A 13619-nucleotide genomic window follows, 5' to 3' on the forward strand; every position below is an offset into this window, starting at 1 on the left:
AGAAGAAATATAACTTCTAAGAAATGTAACTTTTATATATTTCTTCTGCACCTGATGAAGGCTCCGGCTCAGAGACGAAACACGTAGTGGATTATTGATTCAATAAAAATAAAATAATCAACTGACAGTTCCCTTTGAGTTACTGGACGACGCAGCGCCAATACAGACGAGACCATCTACTTCTTGTGCATTGCTCATTATAGCTGGGGGGCTGTAGGAAGTTTAGCTGTTATTGGACTAGTCTGCCTTATCATGATCTAATTATATGATCATATTAAACACACATTGATCTTATTTAGCACTGAATTTGTTGCTAACAAATGAAACCTTTTAAAAACCTAACAAATGTAAACCTTATAAAGTTCTCTTGTGCAATTTAATGAAAGACATCTGCCTTCTCTTATGGGTAAGACCTTACATGGCCATGTAACCAAAAACAAATGAAAAGATATGGCTTATAGAAGAAGGAAAGTCATAAACAGAAACACAAAAAAAACGGAGAATCCTGGTCATGAAAGGGTTAAAGGGAGTCTTTCCCATCCACCAAATATTACAATCCGCTGTTTGCATTTGGTAGAGAAATATATAGTGATTTCCATAATTCCTTTATTATTTCTATCCATTATCCCTATTCTATGTCATTTTCAGGATATTCCCAGGTTATTCTGTAAGTTAATGAGGCAGTTGGTGCACCCCGAGTGTGTTCTCTTGCCTAAATCACTTCCCTCCACTTCCAATGTCCCCCCCCCCATGCTTCTCGCAAAACAAATATCCTGTTCATCAGACAGAGAAGGTAGAGGTCAAGGCAGGAATAGCAGTTCTGTGAGTACTGAGGACACAGCTGGGTGCACCAACTGCCTCATTTGCATACAGATTATAATGGGAATTTCTCAGAAACAGCATAATGAACAGAAGTAATAAAAGTATTATTGAAATCATAGTGCATCATCTACAACATGCTGCTAACAGATAAGAATGTTTGGAGGAGGTGGGAGTCTCCATTTAATTGCAATTTAGTGATATAGAGCAGCCTTGATGCCAAAAATATCAAAGGAAGAGAACAAAACAGACTCCCATTGCACTTTGCATATAAAAAGGAACTATTTCTTCATTGTTTCATTTGCCTTGGGTCCCAAATGTATTTTTTTCTCCTATTAAAGGGGCCTTCATTGCTATTAAAGGCAAACTCTCATTGCTTTGGGAAGCCTTGTAGATCCTATACACTCCCTTTAATAAAATTAACATCATTTTAACCCAGTGAACAATGTGTCCAATGTGCATCTCTCTAATGATGTCTCTCTTTACAATCTGCTTCCTAAAATATATTACAATTGTTTAGGTAATGAAGGTTACAGTGTATAAGGAGATCATTTGGGTTTCTGACTGTGAAAGGAGAAAAAAAAATCATGAATAAATAATGATTTCATTTGCCTACTAACTGCTGTTCAAATAGAGATAATGTTCTGACAAAATATTGTGTTGGCATGAAGCGTAATAACTTGCTTTATTACAGAAATATTTACTGGTAAGAAATAAATTCAATACATCTGGTGTTCAGTGGATGTTATATTCTAGAACGGAATCTTCTGTACATTCAGTTCTGTCCGGATCAACTATCATTGGGGCAGATTTACTAACCCTGCCTAATAGACAGTGCATTCAAGGACTTGACGACCCTACGGTCTTAAAGAGGATCTTCTACCACCTCCACTGATTCCAACCTTAAAGGGCACAGTTCACCAACTTCCCCAACCCAAACGCTCCTTGGTTCTGGCACAGGTGGGACTTTCTATCTAGAGCCCAAACCCCTCAATTTTCACACAATTAATCTTATTATTTTCATTTTTATATACTATCAGATGGGAAGAGCAAGGTTGGCTACCCAAGTCAAGAACCACCCATCTGATAGAGAACCTAACTAGCATAGTTTCAGAGTTTCAGGGCCCAATATGCTTCTTAGGTGCTCGACTGGTCATAAGCCGGAGCTGACAGCCTTGATACTCCCCCTTAATAGTAGAGAGACTAAAATAATGACACCAATTGCTCAGAAATGGTGGAGGCTAGAGAGAAAATTCCAACGATGTGCTCAATAGTTGTTATCAGTAGTGGTGATAAAAGGTCTCCTTTAAGAGGTGTTGCTCCACTTATTCCGGCACAGTTGGGATATTTTAGCCTAACGTGTCAAAGTGTCTTAAATAACTCTGCTATCTGTGCGGTTGGGTGACTGTGTTGACAGCTGTGCATTAGCATTTGAAGAAGAAGTCTCATGTTTACACCATGCAAGTCCTACAAGAATCAGTCCTGATTACGGTGTATTGAAGATCCTGAGGCTGAAAACATGTGCTAGTACCTGCTGGCTGCCTACATTATATTGTCTTTGAAGACATTGGGGGTCATTTACTAACGGCCCAAATCGTGTTTTTCCGGCGGGTTACCCAAATTTTTCCATTTTTTCCCTGAATTGCCCCGGGTTTTTGGCACATGTGATCGGATTGTGGCGGATCGGCGCTGGTGTGCACGCAACGGAAATCGGGGGCGTGGCTGTACAAAAACCCGACGGAGTAGGAGAAACCGCCGCATTTAAAAAAAATGTATCGCTTGACACGCACTTACCTGCACCCGGCCTGGCTTGGTGTACTTCAGTACATTCCGATGTAATTCAGCGCAGCAGCGACACCTAGAGGACATCGGGGGAACTACCGTAGTGAATCGCCGGAAGACCCGAATCCTCCACAGAGAACGCGGCGCTGGATCGCAACAGGACCAGGTAAGTAAATCTGTCCCATTGGGGCAGATTTATCAAGTGTCTGAAAGTCAGAATATTTCCAGTTGCACAATTGAGCACCGGAACGCTCCGTAATTTGCGGTGCATGATGAGTAGTGCAGCCGCGCCACAAAAGAGTCGCGTGCAGCACAAATGTGCAAGCAGTTTACATTAGGAAGAACTTGAAAACTGAAAAAAGAAAACTGGTGCAGGGGCCTTATTAAATGTACCCCAATGTGCTGTCTTCGAGGTCATATAAGATGTTATTTCTATCTTGAATAAATTTGCTAGAAAATTAAGTCATACCCTTAACACATTATGGACATTCCACTCCGTCCACAGTCAGACTTCCACTGGCCATATTGCTGTATAACAATCAAACCTAGTATTACCCGTTTAAAGAACATCTACCACCAGTATGAAAGATTGTAAATCAGGCACACTGACATACTGGTGTGCAACCTCTATGGCAGATTCTGCTCTTCTTTTAGCTTTTTTTTTTTTTTACAAATAAAAAATCTGTTAATGGTGCCTTGAGCCCCACAAGCTCATTCGCATAATTTTTAAAGCCTTTTTTTCTATAAAAAAAAAATAATAAAAACAGGGCATAAGAAGCTAAAAGAAGAGCAGATTCTGCCAGATGTGGCACACACCAGTATGTCAGTGTGCTGGATTTACAATCCTTCATTCTGGTGGTAGATGTCCTTTAACACAAACTGGAAACTTTGGAAACTTTCCCTTATTGAAATTTTTTATTCTACGCATATTTATCTATTGGTTCTGATATAAATTGCAGATATGCCATGTCTCAAAAAATGTGTAAAAATGGATTCTGAAACATCATAGTCCTCAATGAAATTCAAGGAAGGACATATCTGAATTCAGCAAAAATTCCCCTTAACTGCTCATTGATTTTAAGTAAAAATCTTTCCCATAACTCCGTCTCAATCCCCTCCAAAGTGTCTTCCTTCACAATACGTAAGGTCTGCCAGATAAGAAAAAGGGTTAATTGACATTTTTTGGAACTCTTTGCATTATAAGGCTCATAAATGTGAGCTAATGGTATAATTTATTTAAATATTATTCATTAAAGTCTCCAGAATTAATTTAATCTGATCTTCACATATATGTATAAAAGAGGAGATGCTAGCGGTAGTTGTCTAGATTAGTCGTTCTTCCATCTTAAATACTGTGCTATTTTTTCTTAATTACAGTCATTAATCACCATCATCTGATAACGGCCCGATGAGGGTATAGGTAATATCCATAGGAACAATGCGGTACGAGGCAGTAACCATCCTGATGGAGCCTATTGCCGTGTGTGGGGAGACACTTGGTGGGGACTCGTAAAACAAAGAGGGGGTGAACGTTGCGTTCTCTTTTTCATGTGTACTAATAATGTAGGTATTGCTGTGTTTAATTATAGATAGTGACCTGGCAGAGTGTAATTTACACTTCACTCGCAGCCACAAAACAAAGCATTCATTTGACATCCAAAAACGGATCCTTGTTGAGTATCTAATTTGCCAAATAAAGTTAGAATGTGTTCAGCAGTTTGTGATGTATTTTTCTCCTAACGCTTGTATTTCAGTGCTAATTTATGTCTAGTACGCATTAAATTAGACTTATCAAGCTTCTAGGTGCTTAAAAGGAACCTGTCAGCAGCAACTTGCCTAATAAACCCCTACCAGTATGTCTACACCTTCCAGTTCATATTTCTTTCATGACCCAGTGTGGTGGCATCCTCTGGAGAAGCATCTGTTGTCACGGGTGCCCCTGCGATCCACGTATCGGATCGCAGCCACACCCGTGCCCCTCTCCATGGCAAGTAAATTCTGCTTTGCGGCAGGCTCTGGTGAATACCGGGTGCCACTTAGATTCCGGTCTCAGGTGTCGGCTTGTGTCATCGTCCGCACTGACCCCGAGCCCTGACAGCTTTGAAGTAAGATGTAAACTGCTCTTATAAAATCATGGGGCAGACTTTAGTGCTAAAGTCAAGCTCTCCCAGTTTCAGAATGCCAATTTCTACTTAATTTACTGTCCTGCTTCCAAGGACATCACTAAGCAGCTGTTGTTGAATGGTATCACTGCGTTCTGAGGTCAGGAGAGCTTGACTTTAGTTCTAAACTGTCTTCCCCCGTTACTTTATGTAACCAATTGACATCTCACTTCAAAGTCGATTTTCTGGACGATGCCACCGCACTGGACAATAAAGGAAACATTGGGGGTCATTTACTAAGGGCCCAATTCGCGTTTTCCCGACGTGTTACCCGAATATTTCCGATTTGCGCCGATTTTCCCTGTATTGCCACACGCACGCGATCGGATTGTGCCGCATCGGCGCCGGAAATCGGGGGCGTGGCCAAGCGAAAACCCGACGGATTCGGAAAAACCGCCGCATTTAAAACAATAAAAGTGTCGCTTGGGACGCGCTTACCTTCACTTGGTCCGGCCCGAAGAACTCGAGTGCGTTCAAATGCTTTTCAGCGCAGCAGCGCCACCTTGTGGACGTCGGAGGAACTACCTTGATGAATCCCGGCCGGACCCGAAACCACAGCAGAGAACGCGCCGCTGGATCGCGAACGGACCGGGTAAGTAAATCTGCCCCATTATCTGGAAGGAGAGAATCTGCTTCACAAAATACTGGTAGAGGGTAATTAGGTCAACTTTTTCTGCTGACAGGTTCTGCTTTTTGCAATCCAGGCTTTGTTGTTTTTGAAATTCGAAAATAATTTTTTATTTCATCATATTTTATATAGAGGTTCGATTTCCATTTTTTTTAGATTTCCAAATTTTTAAAGAGGATATAGAGCAGTTATGGCGAACCTTTTAGAAACCAAGTGCCAAAACTACAACCAAAATCCACTTATTTACCAGGAAGTGCCAACATGGCATTTCAAGCAGTAACTTATTGCTACCAGTTCTTCTACATCATTCAATTGTATTGGCTCTCCTAAGGCAGTGGTGGCTAACCTATGGCACTGGTGCCAGAGGTGGCACTCAGAGCCCTTTCTGTGGGCACTCAGGCCATCACCAGAGATGACTCCAGGTATCTTCTTGCAGTCCCAGACAGCCCAGGACTTGCTGTGCTCAGAGATATTTTAAAGTGACAGCTCTACCTGGGACTACTGGAGGACGGAGGACTGTGAAGGTGGGGACAGATCTGGATTATCATTGTAGCTACTGCTCCGGCCCTGAGAATTCTTGTTTATGGGACCCTGGAGCAAAGCTACAATGATCATCCAAATTTCTTCTATTTTCTGCTTTATTGGTGTCCTCAGGGTGCTGGTATCAATGAAAGCTGTGACAGAGAAGGGAGTGTACATCTCAAATTAAATTTCTGTGTTGGCACTTTGCACTAAATAAGGGGGTCTTGGTTGTAGTTTGGGCACTCGGTCTTTAAAAGGTTCGCCATCACTGTCCTAAGGCCACCAATACAATTAAAAAGGGTGGGCAAATAAATTCAGACCATCATTGTAGCTTCTCTCCAGGAAGAATGGTGGCTCCAGCAGGATGACCTCTAAAGACAATGCAGTTCTGTCAACACTTTCTCACATTTCCAAATCCAATCAGCATCCCTTAAGTTGCTTGGTACTGCAAGAAGATTTGGTGGACTTGGTCCTGTTTGGTGAAATTGGAGCGATGGCCTGAGTGCCCACAGAAAGGGCTCTGAGTGCCACCCCTGGCACCTGTGCCATAGGTTCACCACCACTGATATAGAGGATAATAGCACATCTAAATATATGGTGCATTGTAATTAGAGATGAGTGGACCCAAATTTTACACTCAGGTTTGGGTGTGTCATACGCAATCTGGACATATTGCCGATTGCCAATTTGGCAAATTGGTGCCCCTAGCAACTAGCTATGGCTATAATTGGCCAGGGGTGTCCATTAGCATCCACGGGAAGAAGCTAAGGGCACCAATTTTTCGGATTGGCTGTTCGACCACCAATCCAGCAATATGTCAACATTAATTTGCAGCCACAACTTGGGGAGACATAAGAGCTTACCTTTTGTTGCAACAAGTTTTATCCTAATAAAAAAATTCCACGTAAGCCTTTTCGGTAATTCAGCATCAAAAATGTCTTACGATATTATTATGTGACTATAGCAGTTACTTTGCTTTGTTTGGGCTTGAAATATGACAAAAGCTAATATATTCTTACCTGGGTTGTCAGTTCCCTTCCCCCCACAAAAAATCTCCATTGTTGTAAATGAAGGCACAGCGGATCTCAGCTTAGCACAAGTGATGACTTCAGCTTCTACTAGACAAAGGAAACAGTATAACATACAATTCAGCTCTGCTACCCAGTACATAGTGGAGGGAGCACTCCCTTTCCTTGTGATAATAGCTTCTCTCTTGTGGCTCTAATGAAACATGTTTTGGGATCTTGAGTTCTGGAAGATGTTACTCTTACTCAGCATTGAGCGGCTAAATCAGCACTTTCTCGGAGAGCTGGAGACCCACTAGAATGTCTATCGTGGGAGCCATGAAAACATTATCCTCATCCCCTTTAATTAGCCGTTTCTACATGGTCAGGCACAAATTACAATCTAACCTTGATTCTTCATGTCCCCATTCTGCACATATGGGTCCTGATTTACATCAACATCTGGACAAATATTTATTTTACTATTTAAAGAATTATTGTAAGTAACAGATTATGTATCTATGTAAATACACGAAATACATAGATTAGAACACAGATACAATGTAGATTCTAGATTCATCTGTCCTATAGATTATGTATTTTTATGTTTTCATCCTTGCAATCAAACTTTATTTCATTAGCACAAAATATATTGCAACGTTGTAGGGTGAAGAGCATAAAATCTTACCATTTTCAAGAATACGGAATTGAAACAGATGTGGTTGTCTCCATGGAAACAGACTGCAAACAAATCCTATGTGTAGTCTGATCCTAGAGAACTAATACTTTTTATTTGTCACTTATTAGTTAAGATACTTTGGTTGTTAATCAGTAAAAACAAGTAGAAGAGAACAAGAGATACCTTGCTATAGGTTCGGGAGGCAAGTATGACTTGACGGTTGCAAGAATTAGTTGTTTAGTAGTGACAATACATGTGTTATGTGTAAACGATTGTGGCCAGAATTCTGAAATTATGAAAATTTTGAGTATTTTAAGTCATCTAAAACTATATCTATATCTCTTTTCTTTTAGGTACAGAACATAAGTGCCCCACAAATCATATACTTTGCATCGGATCCAAAACATGCATCCATTTGTCAAAGCTCTGCAATGGAGTATTCGACTGCAGTGACGGATACGACGAAGGGGTACAATGCCGGGGTAAGTCTAAACTTTTTACTTACAATTTCCTGATCTTTACTTTTGGGGGTTGTTTTAGTAAATGAAATCACAGGTTATCTTTGAAATGTTACATAACTCTAACGAGAATGTAAAGCTGGAGAAGAAACCTAGGTAACGGCTATTCCTCCTGAAGTCCCAATGCACATGCACACTTGTATCGTCTGAGTGTGCATTTTTTGTTTAGAGGGGACTCCTATTGGGAGAAAATGAATGTATTTCACACACAGTGGAGGGTTGGCAAGTACCGCCAAGGCTGGTCAGTTTGGCCAATGCTCATCGATAGTGATGAGCATACCCGAACATGCAGTATTCTGTCCATAATGAATAATGGGGGCTACAGCCAAAAGTTTGGGTGCAGCGTTTGGGCTCACCCTCTCTGCTTAGATCCACGATCTGCGCTGTCTTGTGTCGCCATTTTCACAAAGATTGTCACTCCCGGTGGTAATCGACCGCCCCCAAACCTTAATGGGTGTAATCATCCCTGATCATATTAAGTTGATCGTCAATTATCCCAAATTTTAAGGAGGACTCCAGCTTTTTTCTTGTCTAATCTGGAGAATTAGTTTTCCATGTATAAGGCAAATAACTTTTCCAGTATGGGATAAAGAAAACTTTGCCTCTTTAGCTACCTTGTAAGGGAGCCCCCTCAACATCAAGCCCGACTTTCAACTGTAGGCAGCAATGTTTCAACATGGTTGCTCCTCTGCAGTACAGTACTGTAGTTTAGCTGAGTGAGAGGCTTTTTTACTAGGCTCAAGGAATAAGAGGGAACCGGTTTAGCTGAGTGAGAGGCTTTTTTACTAGGCTCAAGGAATAAGACTAGGATAAAGTCTAGAAAACGACTATATACTAACCAAATCTATTGCATTTTGTATAGGGGCACCTGTAGGCTCCCATTTTTAGAGCCAGTGGTTGTACCGGCAATCAAGAAATGATCCCCCTAACCTGTTATAGGGAGAAAGAGATAAAAGGACTTTGTTTCAGTTTACACCTTGTAACAAATATAAGAAGCTAACCACAGTCCCGTTGCCTGGATCTGTGATGATCCCTGGTTTTTAATGGTAAATTTCCTTTAAATCTAGCTCCTTTTTGCTCTGTATTAGAAAGGTAGCACTGCGGATGAACCACCACCTTTGTGTGCATGAGCCAGGGGGATCATGGAAAACTGCAGGTTACACTTGCAACAGTTTTGTTATGACATATGATGTGATAAAAGTTATAAACACCATTGATGAGTGGTATCTGAACCGAGATTCGAACATTAACACCCACTAACCCATTAACACCTGTCATCAATCCTGGCACCGGTAAATGCCTCTGGCAAAGCCTAAGTAAAATGCACACATACCATCAGCATTTAAATGGTTAACACCCTGGCACCAATGGCAGGTCTTACCGTTGGGGCCCAACCCAAACTTCTGTCTAAAGCCCAGGCTTGGGGACTTGAACCAGCAATGTTTAGCACAGACCCCAACATTGCAGTTCAGGTTGGTTGAACCATATTGGACACCTATGATAGGAATACCCCTTTAAGCCCTTTCATTATAGCCTCTTCCAATATGGTTGCTATAAGTGCCTTTCACATACTCAGCTTTGCTTTGTTTCATCACTGTATGTTATATGATAATATTCTGGAAATTCTCAGACTCTCATAAGCCGCTGTCACTATGGCGCTATGTAGAAAGCCGGAGGATAATTACACTACACCTAATACAGTATATTCTCCATTAATACAATTACCTTGCAGAAGGTCTTTTCATTCCAAGAACAGGGCAGTTAGCACCGGGTCATCGGTTGCCATTAGAACAAAGAAGATTTCACGGCAATCCCCGGACTCATTTGATTGCCATTTATTTGTGAGAAAGCCCCATCCTCCTCCCCCACAGTCATTAGTAAAGTAGAACTTAATGCGATGTAATCTACAATGTTATTACAGCAAAAAAACATTTGCGAGAGGTAAGTGTGGGAAGCAGCGGAGCAAAGCGGCAAGTAATTTATTACACCGAGTGTATGTGCCACCGAGCGACCATGGAGGTAAGCAATCAGTGCTGCCACAACTACAACTCCCAGCATACACACTGAATTCTAAATGCCAAAAAATTGGGGCTGGCATAATTTTATGATCGTTCTGACTCAATATGGGAGGAAGTTTCTGAAAACACTTCCTAAATTTTGGAAATTCTAGGAAATTGGGAGATGGTTTTAGGGATTTGAATGCCCCAGTCTACCAGCTTCCATATGTAAAACATGTTAAAAACTTGTTATCTAACTACAACTCCCAGCATACCACACACCGGTCAAACTGAACTGCAACCCCAAAATATTTGGCAGCTATAAATCAATAATAAAACGACACCAGACTACATGTCCAGCAATTATCCAGCTGCCATGCACCTTCTACGTCACCAAAGAGCAACAAACCCAAAGTAAGTTCCCTGCTTTGCCGGCGGCATTTATAGGGATAACATCCATGGTTGGCACCATCTCCAATCCATGATGTTAGCAGTGCGGGATATGAGCTCGAACTTCGAAGCCAGACTTCTTTCTGAAGCTCAGGTACAGGTACCCGAGCTCCTACTGTTCAGCACGGACCCGAACATTGCAGTTCAGATCCACTATTCCCTTGCTAAGAACAATAAAATAGTTGCCTTACAGCAGCCACATGGATCTGGTAGCCTGTAGTCTGTGGATGACACATTGGGGCTCATTTTCTAAGGGTCACGGATCGTACTTTTGTCGGATTGTCGCCTTTTCAGGGATTGCACGTCTTGGATGGGCATTTAACAACTGTCTGTGCTGGGATTGTGTCACACGCGATCGGATTTTGGCGCAGCTGCGCTGCTTCCATGCAACACAATTTGGGGTGCCTGCCGTTGGACAGTCCGACTGATTCGGACAACGTGCAGGATTTAACTTTCAAATTGTGTTGTAAGACAATGCACTTACATGCATCAGGAAAAAGATGTTGAGCTTTGTTGGACCTGAGCGGGGAAGCAGAACCTGCAGGATATTGGGTGCACAATCTTAGTGAATCGCGGCACAGGGCATTATACATGAACAATGCACTTTAGGTGAACTCCAGCGGGAAGGTAAGTAAGTGTGCCCCATTGACTTCTATGGGGAGGGTTGTGACCTGTATAGGAGGTCATTGTGCAGGGAGGGGTGGTAGCTGTAACCATCACCTATTCTGAATGGTTCCTGTGTGGTCTTCAAATGGGTGTTACCTTTCACTTTCAATTTCCTAATAAGATGACTACTGAGAAGTGATCTCTACAGAACAGGAAAAATCAGCCTGAATTTGATTTATACATTAATTTCTTGACAATAAATTCTGTTAAATTTGTATGCTAACCAATGAATTCACAGAATAAAATATCATATCATAAAATTATACATATACAGACAGTCCCCTACTTAAGAACACCCAACTTACAGACGACCCCTAGTTACAAACAGATTTCTGAATGTTGGTAATTTCCTGTACTTTATCCCTTGGCTACAATAAACATCTATATCAGTTATTAAAGGTGTCTGCGATAAAGCTTCATTGTAAATCCTGGTTCTTATGACGACCTAATATTTTTAAAATCCAGTAGTCACAAAGACCTAAAAAAAAAATTTGTTACATATAATATAGTATATTATAGTGTATTATAAAATATACAGTTTCGACTTACATACAAATTCAACTTAAGAACATACCTTCAGAACCTATCTTGTACGTAACCCGGGGACTGACTGTAGTTACATTTGATTGGACTTCAACTGCGATGATATTTCTGATATCTCAGCCCACAATGTCATATGGGAGGTTGCTGGATATCATAGCGCACAATTATAAGTCGCCAGAAATGGCTTTAGGCTCCAGGGACCTATCTTTTGTATCCACCAGCAGTATTAGTGATGTTTTATATTAAGTGGCTTAAAGTTTACATTTAATGGCCTTCAAAGGGAATTGTTCCAGTGCCGGTTGTATATACCTAGGATCAGCCGGTAGTTACAATGTAGCATTCTGCTATTTTATAATGGAATATTTTTTAAACTTATACTGATACAGATGGATGTTGCCATGAGAATATGGAATTGTTACTTCTCACCGTCTTAGGATTTTCTGTGTAAATGAAATGTTTTCTTAAAGAGGAACTCTGCAGAAGTCATGCAGAAAATATATAATGCAACATATTATATGTACATAGCAGAGCCTTCCTGAAAACCCCCAAAATGTTACTAACCAGACTCAGCACTGCTAGATACCATAGCTGGTTGGTACATGACCACCACTATGTAGGCGTGTTCAATAGGCACTACCATTGGCATCTTGCTTCCTCTTCTTCCTCATTGTGTGGTACAAGACACACCTCCATCTCCTGGGTCCTAGGGTGCGCATTGGGGTCTCACGGGGCATTCTGGGGCCCCAGAGTGGGGGGTTCTGTGATTCCAGGCCCCCTCTCCTGCCCCAGCCCCTGAGAGCAGTCACGGTAAACCCCTCTGATGGTGGCGCTGGATGCACATGAGCAAAGTCTTGAGATGTAACGGGTCATTTTGCCCATATCTTCAGTGTCCCATTCAATTTGTGTACTCTCTTGGTTGTAAAAGGAACCACCCCACTTGTCTGAATGTTAAAGCCCTGGGACCCAAACAAAGGTACCGACTGCTGTCACCTGCTTCCTGTGCACCCTACCCCAACATTATTGTTTGATCAATTTTTGCTCTACAATTCTATGTTTTGCTTTCTGGTGATAACATCAGCTTGATCCGACCTTGATCCTTAGTCACCTGACTTTGGACTTTAACTGACAAATGAAAGCCCCGATGTTGGCCTTTCTTGGAGAATTGCCCACCTGACCCATGGAGCTACACGTAAGGTGTCCTCTGACACTCAGATCATTATATTAGGGTAAAAGGGGTGAAAATTGATAGGGTTAACACCATAAAGATTAAATAGATTTTAATTTTATTAAACTATAATTGAAATGTTAATAGGCTAACCTCTTACTATTCCTTCACATAACACATTTCAATAATGTTAATTACTTTATTTATATAGCGCACACAGATTCCGCAGCGCTGCACAGAGTTTACCAAATCAGTTCCTGTCCCCAATGGGGCTCACAATCGAATCAACCTACCAGTATGTTTTGGAGTGTGGGAGGAAACCGGAAGACCCGGAGGAAACCCACGCAAACACGGAGAGAACATACAAACTCTTTGCAGTTGTTGACCTGGATGGGGTTTGAACCCAGGACCCCAACACTTAACAAATTCCTTCTCACAATCGAATCAGTGGCAGGTCACCATTCTAACCATTAATCTTACTGACAATGTTTAAAGTGAATTCACTTTTTCGGACATCATACTAAACCACTGTTACCGGTGGGGGTGAGCATTCAGCTTCAGGTACCAGAACCTGGAACCAAATTAAACTTACACGATTGGGTTAGGCCAAGAATCCAAACCTGAAAGGGTCCACCCATTTGTTTCCTATTTACTTAATTAAGGTGCAAATGACATTTTGGGAAT

At 41.4% G+C, this 13619-nt stretch overlaps 1 protein-coding gene across 6 annotated transcripts in view; it reads left to right on the forward strand.

Moving 5' to 3' along the window:
- The window catches only part of LRP1B (LDL receptor related protein 1B), a 1123330-nt gene that overhangs the window by 365940 nt on the left and 743771 nt on the right, over window positions 1-13619 (forward strand). For all 6 annotated transcript variants that reach the window (XM_072122223.1, XM_072122226.1, XM_072122225.1 and 3 more), the window contains exon 3: window positions 7950-8078. In XM_072122223.1, coding sequence (XP_071978324.1) covers window positions 7950-8078 — 129 coding nt within the window. The remainder of the gene's footprint in view (window positions 1-7949; window positions 8079-13619) is intronic.

The sequence above is a fragment of the Engystomops pustulosus genome, chromosome 8, assembly GCF_040894005.1.
Source record: "Engystomops pustulosus chromosome 8, aEngPut4.maternal, whole genome shotgun sequence".
NCBI classification, from domain to species: Eukaryota; Metazoa; Chordata; class Amphibia; order Anura; family Leptodactylidae; genus Engystomops; species Engystomops pustulosus.